Below are 19840 nucleotides of genomic sequence, written 5' to 3'. Positions count from 1 at the left end.
AGCATTGTTGTAAAGCATTGATAATACCTAAGATCAGGGAATGAGTCCGCAATAACCACTACAACAAATCAATATGGATATTTTTTTATTATTATTCTATAACTATCTCACAATACAAACGTAACAGTCTCAATCAATCATCCAATTAGTCATCGTTAAAAAAATAAAAATATAATAATTGATTGGAACTGCCAAATCAATGAGAATATATCTTAACTTATGTTGCAATAGCAAAGATCCTGAGGAAGACTTGGACTACATTTTGACAAATTTTATTAATTTGGTTAAAAAAAAAAAATGTTGAAAGAAGAAAAAGTAAGAACACTACCCTGAGAATTTTTATGTACATGGTAAAGTACACCTAATGGGATACTATTATATGTTAACAACATATTCAAGTACACGTACACCATAGGCGATGAGCTAGCCTCTCATGAACCCTCTTTCAAATCCAGCCAGATACAGCGGAAAGTTATCAAACATTGAATCATAAAGCATACTGCATGTAAAAATGTAATTATATATATATGGTAGTACTACATGTCGGTGAAATGGTTGTACTACATGATTATTAACACCATCAACAATCAATAATCAAGAGCCAAAGACAACCAATCCTTCATATCTATCATGCATGCACTAAAATCTTGAAATTCTACTGTGATAAAGTAGAGACAGTGGTTAGTTTACAACCATATGGTTAATGCCTAACTCACATGTACATTGTATCCAGTCACCTTTCAGGGTCTAGGTTTTTCAATTTTACATCTTAAAGCAAATTTCAGCTTCAATGACAACTTCAGCACATGCCATAAGTGTCATTTGTCTCCCATTGTCTGGAATCAAGATCTAAATAGAGAACCTACATTGTCGCTTTGTATCCTCAAATTCCTTTGCAGAAACACATATCTGCTATATATGCGTACGTCTTTAACGTAAAGACATATTGTGATGGCCATCGACCATAAGTATCAGTGTGCATATTAAATAGAGGTGCAAACACGACAAAAAAAACGTTGGAGCCGTGTTGGTAAAAGTGGCTCCAATTTAAGCCATTTCAAATGGAGCCGTTTTAGAAAACCGGTTCTAAGTGGAGCCGTTTCTATTAAAACGGCTCCAAGTTGAGACATTTTGTTAAAGTGGCTTTATTTTGAACCGTTTAAAACGGCTCGAATTGGAGCCAGTTTAACAAAAATGGCTCCAATTAATTGAAGCTATTTTAACCAAAACGACTCTAAGTTGAGCCGTTTTTGTAAAGCAGCTCGATTTTGAGCCGTTTTTAAAACAAAACAGCTTCAATTGGAGCCGTTTTGACAAAAAACGGCTCCAATTTGAGTTGTTTTAGTTTTCTTAAAACGTCTCCAATTAGAACTATTTTTGTTAAAACGGCTCCAATTTAAGCTGTTTTTGTTAAACAACTCCATTTATAATAATCCTAATCCTATATATTATATATAACACTAAATTAACCAATATATGTATAAACCCTAACCTTATATATATATACATGATGCATGATGTAGTGGAAAACGGTACCGTTTTCCACTTAAAAAAAATTTGCAAAACTTTTAATAAACTTAAAAATTATAAAAATAATAATAATTAAAAACCTAAAAAAACAAAAGGGGTGGCCGGCCACCTCATTATTGGCCAAGGGGGCGGCTGGAGCCACCCCCTTGGTTGATCTAGGGTGGGCGAACCACCCTAGTCGGCTTTGGGGGTGGTTCGACCACCCCCAAATGGCCAAAAAACCAAAAAAAAAGGTTAAGGTTTTGGGGGTGGCTAGTCCACCCCCAAAGGCCTTGAGCCACCCCCAGATCGGCCGTATGGGGTGGTTGAAACCACCCCCAAAAGGCCTAAAAACCAAAAACAAAAAAAAAAGTTTTGGGTTTTGGGGGGTGGCCGAATCACCCCCAAAGGCCTTGGGGGTGGCTCGTCCACCTCCAGATCGGCCGTAGGGGGTGGTCTAGCCACCCCCCAAAACCCAAACCTTTTTTTTTTTTGGCCTTTTGGGGGTTGGCCGGACCACCCCCAAAGCCGATTTGGGGTGGTTCGTCCACCCTATATCGGCCAAGGGGTGGCTCCAGCCACCCCCTTGGCCAATAATGGGGTGGCCAACCAGCCCCTTGGGCAACACCGGCCATCCCTTAAGTTTTGTTTTTTTTGTTTTTGTTTTTGTTTTTGTTTTTTTTTTTTTTTTTTTAAATTTTTGGTTTTCAATTATTATAATTTTTAAATTTATTAAAAGTTTTGCAAATTTTTTTAAGTGGAAAACAGTACCGTTTTGTGAAAAACGGTACCGTTTTCGACTACACTATGCATGCGGTAGTTTTAAACTACCGCATGCAAGCCGAATCCATATATATATATATATAGCACTACATAAGTTGTATTTATGGTTGTCAGTATCAAACTTGATCTTAAGTACTGGTCCGATCGATCATGATAGGATCATAGCTAGGATCGATAGAAGATTTAATCGATCAAAGTGTATTACTTCAATCAATCAAATATCCGATCGAACCTATTGCACTAGTCTAATTAATAATGATAGAGTTTGATCGATCATACTTGACACAGTAAAGGTTCGATCGAACTTTTGATCGATCCTAGTCTAGTCTTCTGATCGATCATGATAGAATAATATGATCGATCGACCATCCGATTGATCCTAGTGCATTAGTCCGATCTATGAAATGTGTGTTTAAGCTAGTTAATGGTATATATTCGAGTTCATAAACTAATTATTAGTATATGTATAATTTTTCAATATCGAACTAGAGTCGATCTATGAAATGTGTGTTTAAGCTCGGCTCGATCGTTTAAAACTCGGGCGAGCTCAAGCTCGAGCTCGTTTTGAATGCTATTCGAGTTCATAAACTAATGGTATACGTATAATGTGATCTAGCTAAGTCTAATATATTCTATATAACTAAGTAACTATAATATAAGTATATATATATAACTAACTATTTATCAACGGATTATAATATACATGCTTAAGTTTATGTAACTCATTTTTTAGTAATATATTTTTCTATATATATATATATATATGAACAAGCTATCGAGTCGGACTAACTAACCTTATATATTATATACTATATAGGGTCCTAAACGAAAATATGAGTCGTTTAATATGCATGTAGAGTAAAAACTAAAAATAATTGGAGCCGTTTTATGACCAAAACGACTCCAATAAAAAACGAGTACTCCAAATCGGAGTTGAAGCCACCAGGGTATGTACCGCCGGCCTCCGCATAAAGCCATTATCGCCGTTCGAAGGTATGTGCTCTCACTTTCTCTCTCTAGCTCTCTTTATCTCTGTTTAGCTCTCTCTCTCTCTCTCTCTCTCTCTCTCTCTCTCTCTCTCTCTCTCCACTCTCTCTCACAGCTTCGGGGAAGGTTGAAGACCGGCCATCGAATACCATCGAGGACCACCGACGACCAGAGGTTTCTTTATGTTATTTTATTTTTTGTTGCTTTATTTATTTTATTTTTTCAGAATTTATTTAATAATACTTTTTGTAATTTTATCGATTTTGGAAGTTGTTTTTTTAAGATATATATATATATATATATGTCCATGTGAGAAAATATGATTGGGAAAATTAAAATGCAAATTATTTATATTTGCAGAGGATGATTTATGATGCATGCTACTAATTAAAAAAAAAAAATTATGAAAATGCAAATTGTTTTTTTATAATCTTCGGTTTCTGGGTTTATAGATTACTTTTTTTTTTTTTTTTTTTTTTTTTTTTTTTTTAGTTTTAATTTTTTTAAGAAAATATGAGTATTTTTTTTTTTTGGAACGAAGTAATTCTTCTCATTAAGAAAGATGACTATTACAGTCTAGAGACTAAAAAGTCTCTAATACAAATAGAGGAAATAAACAAAGGCATATTAGCAGTCCAGACATTACAAAGACCAAGAGAAGAAGCCCTTCTAGCTGCAAGACAGTGGGCCACTTCATTGGCATCTCTAGGACAGTGACTCCACTTACATTCAGAAAACTCACCAACTTTCTGTCTAATGGCATCCAAAAAATGACCAATTCTGTCAAGGGAATAATCAGAATCACAAACACCTTTGATAATTTGCAAAGAGTCACCCTCACTCACAACGTTCACATAACCCAACTCACAACAGAACTCCAGAGCAAAAAAGGCAGCCATGGCTTCAGCACAAACCGGTTCTGCAACAGCCCTAGAAATGCCACATTTAGCTGCAACTACAAAACCACCAACATTTCTAATCACACAACCCATATCAATCAAAGCAGAATTTATATTCAAAGAAGCATCCCAATTAATTTTCACAAAACCAGCCACAGGAGGATTCCAGAATTTGCAAGAATTAGAACTATCAACTCTGGAAACCAACGACAGCGACTTCCTCAGATTACAATTCTGGAAGTCTTGGAAGAGATGAGAAGCTTCAAGACATACCTTCAGAGGAGGAGAAAACTGTCCTTAAAAAATTAGCTTGTTTCTTCGAAGCCAAATCCTATGTAAAATAACCACAGAAAGACTCAGCATGTCAGCATTTAACTTAGATAATAAGTAGGAAACAAGATCAACCATGTCCGAAAAAAAAAGAGGGGGATTTCTGACAGAAAATAGGTCCACAGCCCCATATATCTTGAGCACCCGGACAACACCACAGAGCATGAACAACAGATTCCCCCTCTAGTTGACAGCAAGGGCAAATATCATTTTCAACCACACCCTTCCTATACAAATTCTGCTTAGTAGGCAAAGCATTCTGATAAGCCCTCCAAAGAAATTTTTTTGAAACATTAGGAACATTAATAGTCCAAATTTTCTTCCAGAAATCACTACTACCCACACTGAATGAGCATTCCTCATACTTCTGTTTCAACAAATCTAAAGCCAAATGATAGGCACTTTTAACCGAAAAAGTCCCATTTTTAGAACCATTCCAAATTATCTTATCCGGGGGCAATAAGGGGCACAAATGAATGTTTTTAATAATTTTAGCAACATGAGCAGGAAAACAAATATCAATCAGGCCATCATTCCAACCCCTGATGGAAACATCTATAAGGTCTGAGACTTTGGCGTCCCTAGGAAGAATCAACTCAGATTGGAAGTTTAAAACTCCAAAATTAGGCAGCCAATTGTCACCCCAAATATTTATAGATTTGCCATCACCCACCCTCCAAGTAATAGAATGAAAAAAAGAAGAAAAAAGACGTGCTATGTAGGAATATAATAATTTTTTTAACCGTCGCACTCAACAATTTCTTCAGAAACACCTACATTAATATAATAAACCACTGCCAGTTCTAATATATATGTAGGAATACAATAAATTCAAAAAACTGTTATAATTGTCATTGAATGATAGAACTACAGCTCGTTTACAATATACACTAATTTAATTCAATAGCCCAGAACTCAATGTAATAGCAAAAGGAAAAAAATAAACCTCAAATACAAAAATTTGCTATCAACAGATAGCAACTAATCCACACCAACCAAATAACATTAAACCAAAACTAATAATCAAATAATTAGAAAGAATCTCATGTCGATCTGTGAGGTTTCTATTAACTTAAACAAGTCCAACAAATGCACACAACGATTACAAGTCAATACTAAAGCAAGAAGTTATGCCACTCAAACAACTATTGGATGGAAACTAATGAAGTCTTCTCACGGAATATTTATTTTCCAATAGATCTCACAATCACTACAAAAAATTCAAGATTTATGAACGGTTATTTTCCAATAGCTCTCACAATCACTACAAAAAATTCAAGATTTCTGGACGGTTTCAAACCGTCCAGAAATGGCAAAAAACAATTTGGAACAAAGTCCAAACGGTTTATTTTGGACGGTTTAAAACCGTCCAGAAAAATGGATCGAAAATTCGGGTTATGGATGGTTTGGAAAAATTGTCTAGAATTAGTTCTAGACAGTTTGAGACCAAACCGTCTAGAATTAATAATTTCTTTCTTTCTTTCTTTCTTCTTCTTCTTCTTCTTTTTTTTTTTTTTTTTTTTTTTTTTGGCTTTTTTTTTTTGTTTTGTCTCGATTCATTTTCGTCAACGATGCTACGGGGTCAACGACAGAGAGGACCGAGCCTTCTGCAAACCCACATTGAGCCTTCTGCACAAATCCTTCACAAACCCACAACGGAGCTCCTGTCTTCTTGTTATTTTTCTTAAAACCATCAAGTATCCGGCCTACACATCATGAACCTACACATTAAACCCAAAATTTTTCACAAATCCTTCACAAACCAAACCCAAAAATTTTCACAACCCCTTCTTTCAGCCGTGAATCATCACAATCTAAACCAAAAACAAACACAAAATGTAAATCAAACCTAAGAATTTTACTTACCCAAAAAAAAAAAAAGAATCCGGCCGGATCTCTTTTTGTATTCCTGCCAGAGATCCGGTCGAGCGTGGGTTTCGGCCAGATCCGGTTGGATCCGACCGAAAACCCACGCACACCAGCATAGGTTTGACAGATTCGGCTGGATCCGACAAAAAACGCACTCTCTCCAGTCGTGAGATCCCATCTTCAGTTGCCGGTCGAAGAGAGAAGAAGAAGAACGAGAGAGAGAGAGAGAGAGAGAGAGAGAGAGAGAGAGAGAGAGAGAGAGAGAGAGAGAGAGAGAGAGAGAGAGAGAGAGAGAGAGAGAGATGGTTTTAAACTTCAACCCATGCACACCGAATTTCCAGATGGTTTTAAACTTACTGATGGTTTTAAACTTACTAAATTTAGAGACGGTTCTAAAAAAACCGTTTGAAAATTATAAAACCAGACGGTTTAAATGAAACTGTCCGGAAAAACAATTTTCCAGATGGTTTGGTTAAAACCGTCTGTAAAACTATAATTCTAAAAAAACCGTCCATAATTAGTGATTTCTTTGTAGTGAATTGATTATACTCAACAATACTATATTAGAGGACTATTTCACGATTGATGTTCCAATACAGTCTTGTTGATTGTAGATGATATAACAAGTGCATTCAGAATAAGATCTTCATGATGAGCTTTATTCCTAATAAACCAAAGATAATCACCAATAACAGCAGCAAAAATTTGGAACATGTGAGCCTCAGCCTGAGAGATACCAAGCAAACGATGTGGATTGAGGATAATAAGAAGCCAATATGTCATGTTAGTTACATTTAAAGAAATAGTATCCAAAGGTCAAAAGGATTGGCACCAAACCACTTGAGCAATAGGACAAGTAAATAAAAGATCTAAAAGAGAATTTGTGGAAAAGGAGCAAAGAGAGCAACTAGTATCAGAGGAGGAAGATGGGATAGATTGAGTTATCTTGGATTTAGTAGGAATGATGTTCCAAACCATTTTTCAAAGGAAAAGTTTTAAATGATGATTGAGATTGAGCTTTCCAAGAAAAATTAGAAAGGGGAGAGGGGTGAGAAGAAGAAAAAGAACTAATGAGATGATGAGTTGATTTGGTAGAGAAAGAACTAGAAGTGGAAGGGGTCCAGAGAAGAAATTTAGAAGGGTTAGGGCTAGTAATGATTTTAAGAATCTCAGAGACATTTGCAGGATCAAATAGGAAATGCAGAAGGATCTGCTTCCAAGAATTTGTAGAAGAGTGAATAAGATCGGCAATAACTAATGAATTATTGGATGGAATAGATGAAAGCCTAGGGTTAGGAAGAAAATTTGGTATAGTGGGAATCCAAGGTGAAGACCAAATGGGAAGAGTCGAGTGAATGTGAGGAATAAAACAAGCCTTAATACCATTCCAAATCCAAAAACCAGATTTAAGAGAAAAAGATAAAATATTATCATACTTGATATACTTGGTTTGGAATAGAGAAACTCATAAGCTGTCATGGTTTGAGAGAAGCTTCCATCCAAGTTTGGAAATAAGAGAAAGATTATCATTCTTCATAAGCCTAAAACCAAGACCTCCCTGATCTTTAAGAGAGCACATAGATTTCCATGACTTAAGAGATAAATTGTGAACTTTATCTTTTGGAAAGCTCCAACAGAAATTTTTGAAAGCCTTGTCCAGTTGATTACAGACACTGTCTGGGAGCATAAAAGAACTCATAGCATAGGATGGAATAGCAGAGACCACAACCTTGATCAAAATCGATTTACCTGTCTGAGACAATGTTTTGGATCTCCAACCTTCAATTTTGCCTAGAATCTTTTCTAAAATATTAGAGAAAGTAATTGTTTTGGATTTACCAAACAAAATAGGAAGACCAAGATGCTTTGCTGTGGCAAGGGTATTGGAATATGGAATTATATTCTGGATAGCAGTGATAGTGGATGGAGCTGTGTTTTTGCTAAACAGAATGGAAGATTTATTGATATTGACTGTTTGTCCAGACCAAGAGATATATTTATCTAAACAATCATTAATAATAATAGCTTCTCCAGATGTGGCATGGGTAAAAATAACTAAATTACCAGAAAAAAAAAGATGGTTTAATGGAGAACAAGATCGAGCTATTTTGAAACCACAAAGACTACTATGAAGCAGGCGGGAAATATGTGACGTTCCATATTGCTTAGGTATGTGAATATAGATATGCTTGTATGTATTCACACAAATCTTGACACAACGTGTTTTAAAGTCGTGATGGCATTGAACTTATCAGAATTACGCAATTAAGTGCGCTTCTGCTAGAGTAGTATCAGGATGAGTGACTTCTTGGGAAGTATAGTTTGAGGGAGCCAAAAGCGAATAATATTGTGTCGTTTGGGGTGGGTCATTACAAAATAACTTCAAAACCAATAATGAAAAGAAAATGTGAAAGCGGATCACCTTGCCTAAGACCTTGAGAAGGTGAAAATAAGCCAAATGCGATACCATTGAGTAAAATCGAGAATCAGGACGTGGAAATATATAATGAATCCAATTGATGCATATCGGATGAAATCCAAGTTTATGAAGAATAGCTATAAAAAAATTTCATTTCATTTTGTCAAATGCTTTTTCCATATCAATGTTGACAGCCATTAGACCACTTCTACCTCGCTTGGATTTGAGAGACTGGAGCATTTCATGAGCCAAGATAAAGTTGTCCTGTATATTTGGGAGAACTTCACTTATAACCCTGAACTTTCACCCATTTTGAAAGAAGGTACCTAAACTTTAAAACGTCTCAATTTAGAGTATCCATTTTTCAAAAAAAAATTTAATCTCAGTCTTCTGTTAGAATTTTCCATTAAATCTTATTAAAATTTTCAAAATACCATTGTGTTTTTTTTTTAAAAAAAAAAAAATTATAAAAAATTTCAAAGATTCAGATATGGGTATTTTTGCAAATTCCGTTAAATTCTAACCAACACCTAAATCATAGCAATTTTTTTTCCTAAAAAAGGGGGGGGGGGGGTATTTTGAAATGGAGAAATAAACTTGTTGAGAAGTAACTTGGATATGATCTTGTATATAATATTGCAGAGATTGATAGGGCGATAGTGATGAACTGAAGAGGCTTTAAGCTTGTTGGGGATCAGAGCAATAAAGTATGGTTTTGCTCTTTGAGAAAGTGATTATTGCTGAAAAAATTTCATACAGCTTTGAGAACTGTCATTTTGATACAATTCCAATATTTCATATAGAACAATGTAGTAAAACCATAAGGTTCAGGAGCCTTAGAAATACCCAAGCTGGCAAGAGCATTGTAAATTTCAGGTTTAATAGGAATATCACATAACATAATATTATCTTCAGCTAAAATTGAGCAATATTGAAAAATATTAAGAAGCTCTTCACTTGGGGTAGAATTAGATAAGATAAACAGATCCTGGAAATGGGAAACAAAACATCCTCCAATAGCAGTCCTATCAGTCATCCATCCATAAGAGGAGGATTTCAAAAGATCAATAGTATTTCTCCTGCAGCGAATAAGGGTACTAGTGTGAAAGAATCTAGTGTTGAAATCTCTACAAGTGAGCAAAGTTTCTCTAGACTTATTTTTCTAAAGAGATTCTTCTTGGATAAGATATTCATTCAAAAGTAATTTAAGGTGAAGCTCAAAAGTTAAATTGGTATCTGAAGATGGAGCTTGTTGAATCTGGTCAATATTAGGCTGGGGAACCACTGACATCTATAGACCAAGCTTCATTGATAACTATACCACAAGGAGGATCTCTAAATCAAAATTCCTCAAAGCGAAATGGGCGTGGAAGAAAGGGAGAGATGAGAGCAATATCTAAAAGTAAAGGATTATGATCAGAAGTGTGAGCTGGTAAATGGGTGATGGAAAAGGAAGGGAAAATGTGGATCCATTAGTTTGAGGCAATAACCTGATCAAGCCTTTCTTTGATCAAACTATGATTAGACCAAGTGTAGGGGTTTCTAGAAAATCTCAAATCAATCATACCAAATTTATTCAAAAATGAGCTAAAAATATTGCTAAAAGAGCAACTAAATGGCAAAAACTTGTTGTGAGTTTTAAAGTACTCACAAGCGCACGAATCGTTTGCAATATAGTGTATGTGCAAGTGCGATGTCAAATCTACAGAGAATTGTGTTGCGAAAATTTATTTCTATTTTCAACTAATTCTATTTTAACCTAGTTCCAAATTTTAGGGTTTAAACATGAAAAACAATAAACTAAATTAAAGTTGACAAAGAATAAATAATAAAGAGCACTAAGGTTTTGGAATCCACACTCACAAATTCATAGCAACATATTCTCATGATCAATAATATTTCTCAAAGTTCTCATAATAAAATCTTAAGTATGTTTTACTTTTGCTTCAAATAATTAATCAAAACAATCTCATGTATCCATTCTTTACACAAATCACAACAAGATATCCAATTAAAAATCAAATCATCAAGTGTATCCGTAGAATAAATCACAAGGGATATCCAATTTTTTTTAAATAAAGAAAACCAAGCATAATCAATTTTATGAAATTATCTTAAATCATCAAATGTATCCTTGAATCACAAAAGATATCAAAGAATCTTCCATAACATTGAGTTGAAGTAAAACAATTAGAAAATCAAATCATTAAATTGAAAAATATTACATCACATGAAAACAATGTTGCTAATCATAAGTGATGCTTCATCCTTAAACTTAGTTGATGATTTTAGCCTCTAAAAAATACAAAAGCTTGTATTGAAAGCATAAATGTTAAAGAGACTTACAAAGGAGAGGAGAAATGGCAAACTACCTAGAAAATTCGTCCTAACCTATTGCTAAAATTTGTTCTTCTCCAAGGGGTGGATCTTATAATAAAATATTAAGGTTTGAGAACAATTCTAAAATGGCACCTCTACCTCTCTCTAAGGTCTCCCCCCTTTACTAGAGAAAAGAAAGAATATAAAGCTAGGGTTTGTGTTAGATGCATCTACAAAGAGCAAAGAAAAATATGTCTTTTTCGTTCCCAATTGAAAAAAATGCCATTTTGGGGAAGAAAGTCACGTCTGCCCAGTTCTGCCACATCTGCGCTATTGTGCTTGAGTGCACACCAAGTTGCGCTTTTGCGATGACTCGCGCACCATACACTCTGGTTGCCTTGGGTGCTGGTCGCCACGCCTGCTAACTAACGAGTGCGCTCGAGCTCACTTAGTTTCAACAAAACTGCTGCCATGTCAGCCCTAACACCCGTGCTTGAATGGCTCTGAAGACTTCTTTTCTCGTTTCTTTGTAATTCCACATAAATACCGCAATTTTCTCTCAATGACCTACAAAACACTAAAATATCAAAATTAACAAAAAACATTAGAAAATAACAAAGTTAAAGGTTTAACAAATACAAATTAAGGGGTCCAAATATACAATATTGGACGGCCTCCCAACTTATCAAATTGAGCAGTAATAGCATTGAAATCCCCAATACAGAGCCAGGAAAAATCATAGTCTTCACCAAATTTAGCCAACTTAGACCATAAATCAGAACTATTTTTCTAATAGGGAGGACCATAAATAAAAGAGATCATCCATTGGGCAATAGGGGAAGCCGATCGAGTAGCACCAAACATAGATAATATCATTAGAAACATAAAAACAAGTTAATTTTATATCAGTTTTTCAAGTAAGCAAAAGAGCACCTCTAGAACTAGAGGGACGGGCTTGGACTTGCAAAAACAAACCAAGCTTATGCTCCGTTTGTTTCGATGTAAAATGTTTTTCGTCGTAAAATATTTTCAACGAAATCATTTTTCAAAAAAATGATTTCCTTAAAAATATTTTTCGGTGTTTGGCTTGTACAAAAAAGTCACCAATAGCAAAAAATCACTGATGATGAGATTCCATCATTAGCCAGCAAGATTTCGGCCACTTTCACCAGATTCTGACTAGTTTGGCTAGAATCCGGCGGCAATGGCTAGATTTTGGAGAAATTGGTCAGATTCCGGCCTTATAGGCCAGATTTCGGCGAAGGTGACAGCCTGATAGGCATCCGGCGACGGTGCCAGAAGTCGCTGAACCAGTGCTAGATTTCGGCACCAGTTGGATTCCGGCTTGTTTTGCCAGAATCTGGTGGCAGTCGCCGGCGTTGGAATCCAGCAATTGAATACCAAAATTTGGGGACCTTGGCGGTAGATTCGGGCTACCAACAAATTCTAATGTCTGGCGATAGCGGATTCTCACAAACGTGCCTGCAAGAATGAAGAGTTTAAATCTAAAAAATGAGATTTTTCAAAAATTAAATAGGCTTTTACGGTCAAAAAGAGAAGAAAAAAAAAAAAAAAAAAAAAAAAAAAAAAAGAAGAAGAAGAAGAAAAAAGGCCCTTTTGGCTATGTGATTAAGCTTTGTAAATATTGACATCACGGTAACTTGAGGATGAGAGTCAAAGAGAATAGCCGGCCTTGATGTTCGCCATTTCTTTGAAAAAATCACTCGAGATCCTTGTGTTAAAATAAATGGTTGAGATTGTTTTCAGTGAAAAAATAACTGAAGTTCTTCGATCTCCAATCTTGCAATTTAAGTAGTTTATTTTTGCACACGAGATCTCTAATAATTTTTTCGCTAGAGACCTCGAGTTTAATTTTTCTTTTTCTTTTTTTTTTTTTTTTTAAAAAAAAAAAAAAAAAAAAAAACTAGTGGTTATCAGTTAAAGCCAATCATTACGGGTTGGATTAGGAGTGATTTAGCACACAAAACATCTAAATGCATAATAATTACATTAGAATTAAAAATACATGAAAATTGAGGAATACAGATCGAGCAAGTGGAAACAAGCAAACAATGCAAGTACACGTGCATGTGACACAAACGAGCAACACATCAAACACGTACCGAAGATTTGCAAAAACCTACAAAACTAGCAGACCCTGTGGCTTGGCAACTACGTACGTACGTACGTTTTTCATTCCAAACTTACACTTCTTGTGCACAACACTGGCCGGGCTCCACCTCAAGTGTGAGTGCAGTTGTTGTGCTTTGATGTTTTTCTATCATTTTCGATTGGGGGGCACCCATTGAAGTTCAATGCCATAGTTCCAAGAATCCAAAGATGCTCCAGGCTTCAGATCCACCACAGAGGTATAAGCACTGCACCCTCCGGCCCTGACCCTAATCATATGCGAAAACATGGCAGAGTCCTTCAAGTAATGGCAGCATAGAGTATTCCTACACCCACTCGCCTCCTCCACCTTGTCCTCAAACAGCCGGCAAAAGCTGCTCAAAGAACAGTTCAGAGGCGACCTGAGAAGGTTATTCGAGCAGTTCAGCAGCATGACAGTGTTATGAGTAGATATGTTGAAGGGCAAGTTGTCGTCCAGCCTTAATCCCTCCGAAGTAGTGTAATCAGAAGAATAACACGTGTATTTCTGTATTGGCGGGGGGCTTATGACAAGCTTATAAGCAGTTGGGTTAATGCTTAGAACCTTGTAGTAAAACCCTCCTCCCGACAAGAACTCAAGAACGCCATTGTTGCAGTAGACTCTGTACATAGAGTCTCCACAGTTGTCATCGGTGCTTAGAGGGTATGGAACTTCAATGCTACCACATTTTGGGCAACCTTTGTCTGCTGACACGTGGGAAAGTAAAACGAGCACAAGAAACATCCTCAGTAAAGTGTTCATTGTTGGGAGTACTTTGGGAAAAACCATATATATATATATATATATGGAAGCAAGAAAATATAGAGAGAAAAGAATCTATTTATAGGAAATCACAGAAGAGAAGTTGGGATCATTGGAGTATAATAATTAAGATTTATTAAAATGTACGGGAACATCAACTGATCAAAGTGCAAGGATTTTATAGTGCGTTGTCACCTATGAATGGCAAGAGGCGTGCCCGCCGCCCAGTGTTTCAGCTTTATTGAAGAGATTTAAGAGCTACCTCCCACTCATAGAGATCATAAAATAATTAATTAGTAGGTAGCTGGACATGATTATGGGTAAAGATCGAGAGGAAATACGGTTCAAATTAGAGGATTCAGTGCGCGCGACTTAACATGTTATGAGGCCTAAAGCGACAAATTTAGGTCGGATATTTTTATATTTAAATATTTATTTATTTATTTTCTAAACGACTTGCAAAATTCATCTATGTTAGTAGACATTTAATTTCAACATATATCATATTTTGTGTTGAACTATATATGATTCGTTTTATGTAGAATTTAGCACAAAATGAAATTTATTTTATTCTAGAAATTATTTTAATAAACGAACTTAGTCAATATGCTGGTTTTAAGTTCATGTGAAATTATAAGTTTAGTAATTGTATTAGTGGTGCAAGTAATGTAACTTTCCACTTTTCTTTCTTTTCCTAGGCATTCAGCTGGCCTTGAGAGGAATTTTAATTGAAATGGAGATACGATTTCTATATCAACCTCATACTCGAGCTGATGTGTTGATGACGGCCTAGCTGACGAGACTATTGGTGGCCCTTCTAGACCACTCTCGTTATGACAGCATGCTGACGATCGATGCTCTCAGTGACTCATTGAACTAATTCTGTCATGATCAGTTTGCTGACAACAATTCAAAACTTGAAAAACTCCAAATCACATCCACAAAAAATACTAAAGTATTTAAAGACTTATGACACTTGTTTTGATTATCGAATAGGCTAACACTAAAATCCTAACAACTTGTAACAAAGATATTATGATTTGGGTAGGATATAAGATGCAAACCTAACTTGTTAAGTCTTGATCATCAAAACCTATGCAAATTAAAAGGGTGATAACTTGAGGAAAGGGGACTAAGAAATCTAGTCAATCATTCCCCCACCGTTATTGTGGAGATGGTAAGCTAAGCCATGACAGGTGTAGCCGTGTAGGAGATGATGGGATTTAAAATAAATTGAGCCACCAATACCACTTTCCTTGTATAGACTTTTTGGGTGCCACGTGCCCAATGAAAGGCTACCCATCTCCTAAAGTGGTCTCCAATACATAGTATTTATAGAATTTTTGGGTGCCACGTGCCAATGAAAGGCTTCCATTTACTAAAAGTGGTCTCCAATATATATAATAATTACAGGGAAGGTCAATATCCTTTGGCCATCGAAGAGATCGACTAGAGAGTAAGGGTTATTATATTAAGTTATTAACCTTGTTTGGCCAATAAACCAACAACTAATAAGCTTAAGAACATAAATAAAACCTAATTGCTAACAACTAACAAGTTATCAGCCTAATAGGAGGTGGGTCTTTCCTACTTACAATAAGGATTGAGGGAAGAGGAGGGGGAGCAATGAGAATGCGGCTAGAAAAAGATCTGGTTGCGGCCCAATGTGCCATTACATGAGAACAAACAGAATAACTACTTGAGAGTCACCCTCAATAATAAAATTCTCGAGATTAAGAGATCGAGGTGGAACGAGAAACTGCTAGGCGCGTAGTTAAGGCTTCGCTGTAATTTGGCAAACAAGGAGGACTGATCTGGGAGATGATATGACCCCGGTGATTGCGACAAACCACTACTTGTGCTAAAAAAGGTATCTCGGATTACTGTGTCAAAATTGATTTTGTAGTCACAACTTGTAGGAGGTAGCCAGTGTTCCATTGGAGATGAAACGTTATATACCAACCAGCAAAATATTTCATAGAAATCTTGTTGATATGCTGAGAGACTTGTATAGCATCAAAAGTAAGAGCATTATGAAAGGCCTTGTTGTGATAATGCCACAGAACATCACACGACACAACTGCAAAGATTTGAAATCTGTGGTGATCATTTACGGGAATGCTAGGAGAAATTTGGGAGATAATTAGTTTGACCCAATCTAGCTACCATATTATAGAAATTGAGGGCCATAGATCGAGTCCAATGGCCAGAAGGAATTTCGCCATACTACTCAGGCAAATGTATAGTTGAAGAACAAATGCCGAAGAGAATCCCCCACTAACTTACAAAGTGGGCATTTATTCAAGATATAGGATGGAAAGGAGGCATTTAATCGGGCCTTTGAAGGAAGAATATTCCAAGCAATTTTTCAGAGGAAATTCCTAAGTCAATCATTGAAGTTAAGTTTCCATAAAGATTTCCAAAAGGTCGATGTGACCATAGGGCTACACAGTGGCAGGTGAGATTGGATAAGTGTAGTATATGACGAATTGATTGAGAACTTACTGGAGCTGGATGGAGTCTAGATGTATTGAGTGTTTGGATCATTCAGTATACACAGTTTAAAAATCTCTCTAACACTGGTATAATAAAAAACAAAGTTAACAATCTAGGGGCGCTATTGTAAAGTATCTAAGTCCATCAAATCAGAAATGGGGAGGGAAGGTTGTGTGAGGTTGTTTGGGAATTTAGGAGAAGGTTTGAAGGAAGGGATAGAGGGAATCCAAGAGGTTGGCCAAATTGGGAGATGTGAGGTCACCGAGACTCCGCCACAAGCTTTAGTTAGAAGAAGTGGTTTGCTCTTTTGAATACCATTCCATGTTAGTTGAACTTTGAAAGTGAATGTTTACAACCAATATAGTCAAGTGGACAAAATTTTTCTCTAAATTGAATTGAAAAAAATTTCTTTTTACTTAATTTATTAAACTTATATGTAGCCAAAAACGCATGTGAGAATAACATGCTCTATTAAAAATGCAAGTGAGAATTAAAAATATATGTTAGTTAAATGAATTGAATTGAGAAAATATATATATATTCTAATCTAATTTAAAAGGAAAACTATCCTAATAATTGATACTTAAAATACCTAGTTTGATCATGTGTCAACCTATAATGCATTATATGATTTTACATCAGCAAAATCAAATCCTAGGTTAAACACCAACCATTTCAATTTCACAAATATCATCAGTTTAACCTCCCATTAACAATGTTTAAAACGAAATAACATACATCTCATTGTAATTTTTTCTTTTAAGAAAGCATGGCATTCCTTGGCCCAGCCAAAACAAACTCAACCGACTTATATTAATAGTCACAAAGCATTGTTGTAAAGCATTGATGAAACCTAAAAAAGGGGATCGATGAGTCCGTGATCACCACTATAACAAATCAATATAATTTTTTTTTTTATCTCATAACTATCCCACAATATTAATATGACAGTACTCTCAACTAACACTTGAATCAGTTATTGTTCAAAAAATAAAAATATAATAATTAATTGGAACTGCCACGTCAATGAAAATAAATCTCAACTTATGTTGCAAGTGCAAAGATCCTGAGGAAGAATTGGACTACATTTTTACAAATTTTATTAATTTGGTTAAAAAAAAAATGTTGAAAGAAGAAAAAGTAGGAACACTACCCTGAGAATTTTTATGTATATGGTAAAGTACACCTAACGGGATACTTTTATATGTTTTTTTTTTCTTTTTGTTATATAGTTGGGATACTATTATATGTTAACATATGCAAGCACAAATCATAGGCGTTGAGCCTCGATCTGAACCCTCTTTCAAATCCAGCCAGATACAGCGGAAAGTTATCAAACGTTGAATCATAAAGCATACTGCAAAAATGTAATTATATATATATATATATATATATATATATATATATATATATATATGGTAGTACTACATGATTATGAACACCATCAATAATCAAGAGCCAAAGACAACCAATCCTTCATATCTATCATGCACTAAAATCTTGAAATTCTACTGTGATGAAGTAGAGACAATGGTTAATTGGTTTACAACCATATAGTTAGTGGCTAACTCACGTGTACATTGTATCCGGTCACCTTTCAGGGTCTAGGTTTCAATTTACATCTTAAAGCAAATTACAGCTTCAATTAATGACAACTTCAGCACATGACATAAGTGTCTTTTGTCTCCCATTGTCTGGAATAAAGATCTAAATAGAGGTGCAAATTCCTTTGCGGAAACACATATCATGCTATATATGCATCTTTAATGTAAAGCTATATATATTGTGATGGCTATCGACCATAAGTATCAGTTTGCATAGCAAATAGAGGTGCAAAGCAGGGTTCAAACTGGTAATTTCGTAGCAAGAATCTCATGTCTGTGAGGTTTCTATTAACTTAAACAAGTCCAACATCCTTTACCAAATTTATCAGCACAACAATATTCATTATAATTGTAAATTTGTAGACATCAGTTGAATATATCAAACCAGGAAAATCTAACAATTACAATACATCAACACATTTCAAGAGTGGGATTGAAAAATGAAAAGACCGTGCATGTTTTAGAAGAGATAATGAACATCAATCCCGTAAGATAACAACAGATCCCCTCAATTGTATCACTTCTGCCCCCGCCCCTCAAAACAAAACAAAAAAAGGCTAACTCAAAACCAGGTCAGAGAGCCCAGATACAGTCATGCTAGCTAAACAATATATTTCTTACAAAAGTTAGATGTTTAACCGCTCGCTTTTTCCAAGAGTTCCGTCTCCAGAACATGTCATTTGATTCTCAGCTAAAACAATCCTTCAATTCTCCTGCCAGTAACAGATGGACACAATGATTACAAGTCAATACTAAAGCAGGAAGTTATACTACTCAAACAACAACTGGATCGATGGAAAGTAATGAAGTCTTCTCACGGAATATTTATTTCCCAATAGCTCCCACAATTGATTACACTCAACAATACTATAATACTAGAGGACTATTTCACGATTGAACATTAGCTAAGACAAGAAAACTTACGAAGCTCATCAAAGGAAATACTGCTAGCTTAGACTTTCTCCAGTCTTTATGAGGCGAATCTTCCCTGCAGAATTAAGCCGCATAATAAGGATCGACTTCCGTGTTATTGTCTAATATTAACTTCAGGCTTCCATATATGTACGTAAATGACTAAAGTTCCATCTACATACCGAGGACTTACACTCTAGTACGTGGTCTTCCTTTTCTTTTCTTCCTAAATTATATTAAAAATAGATCGAACATTTAAGATTGTACCCATAATTATGTTGTATTCGCAATTTTAGTACCGCAGTGTAAACACTTCACACCCATGCATGTAGGACACTGAAAGTCATCTTTACATCCCTGTTATACGTATCTATCAAACATGTTGAGTAGCAACAGACTTCAAAGAGCCACAATATTTTAGGTAAATTAATGAACTATTTATCCTCCAGTTTCGTTGGTGAGAAAAATAGATAGATAAAGCTAAGTGTAATGGATGCATAAGTATATGAAAGTGGAAGAACAGACATCACCATAGAAAAATGAGAACAGTACGTAACATCTGTAAACTGAGAACAGTAAAAATTTCCTCTCATAAAAGAATACTGAGAGAGAGAGAGAGAGAATGCATACAGGCCGGATGACTTACCGTCACGACCAACACATATCTCTGGGATATCTCATGTTTTATGTAGTTTTGGTGTACGTCCTTCAACTCAAATGAGTGAAAAAATATTGCCTAGACTCGATTGAGTGGGATTCTATCTTTACTAGTACACTAAATGACGGAAATTTCACAATCTCC

The 19840-nt window shown here is 35.5% G+C and overlaps 2 protein-coding genes across 2 annotated transcripts; both read right to left on the bottom strand.

Moving 5' to 3' along the window:
- Positions 1-3848: 3848 nt before the first annotated feature.
- Positions 3849-7160, bottom strand: LOC133852664 (uncharacterized). The gene is made up of 2 exons (XM_062289429.1): positions 6975-7160; positions 3849-4451 (listed from the first exon to the last, which is right to left on the bottom strand). The coding sequence occupies exons 1-2, from the start codon at positions 7158-7160 to the stop codon at positions 3849-3851; spliced, it is 789 nt and encodes a 262-aa protein (XP_062145413.1).
- Positions 7161-13396: 6236 nt separating this feature from the next.
- Positions 13397-14026, bottom strand: LOC133852663 (wall-associated receptor kinase-like 20). The gene has a single exon (XM_062289427.1). It carries the CDS (start codon positions 14024-14026, stop codon positions 13397-13399), a length of 630 nt encoding a protein of 209 aa, XP_062145411.1.
- Positions 14027-19840: the final 5814 nt, after the last annotated feature.

The sequence above is a fragment of the Alnus glutinosa genome, chromosome 12 (genome assembly GCF_958979055.1).
Source record: "Alnus glutinosa chromosome 12, dhAlnGlut1.1, whole genome shotgun sequence".
NCBI lineage: Eukaryota > Viridiplantae > Streptophyta > Magnoliopsida > Fagales > Betulaceae > Alnus > Alnus glutinosa.
The sequence above is the reverse complement of the archived record's forward strand: the minus strand, read 5'-3'. Positions and strand labels throughout refer to the sequence as shown.

Coding starts and splice junctions, on each gene's coding strand:
- LOC133852664 (XM_062289429.1), bottom strand. CDS start 7,160: ATGACATATTGGCTTCTTATTATCCTCAATCCACATCGTTTGCTTGGT. Junction 4,452..6,974: donor CATCTACAATCAACAAGACT/GTATTGGAACAT, acceptor CCTCCTCTGAAG/GTATGTCTTGAAGCTTCTCA.
- LOC133852663 (XM_062289427.1), bottom strand. CDS start 14,026: ATGAACACTTTACTGAGGATGTTTCTTGTGCTCGTTTTACTTTCCCAC.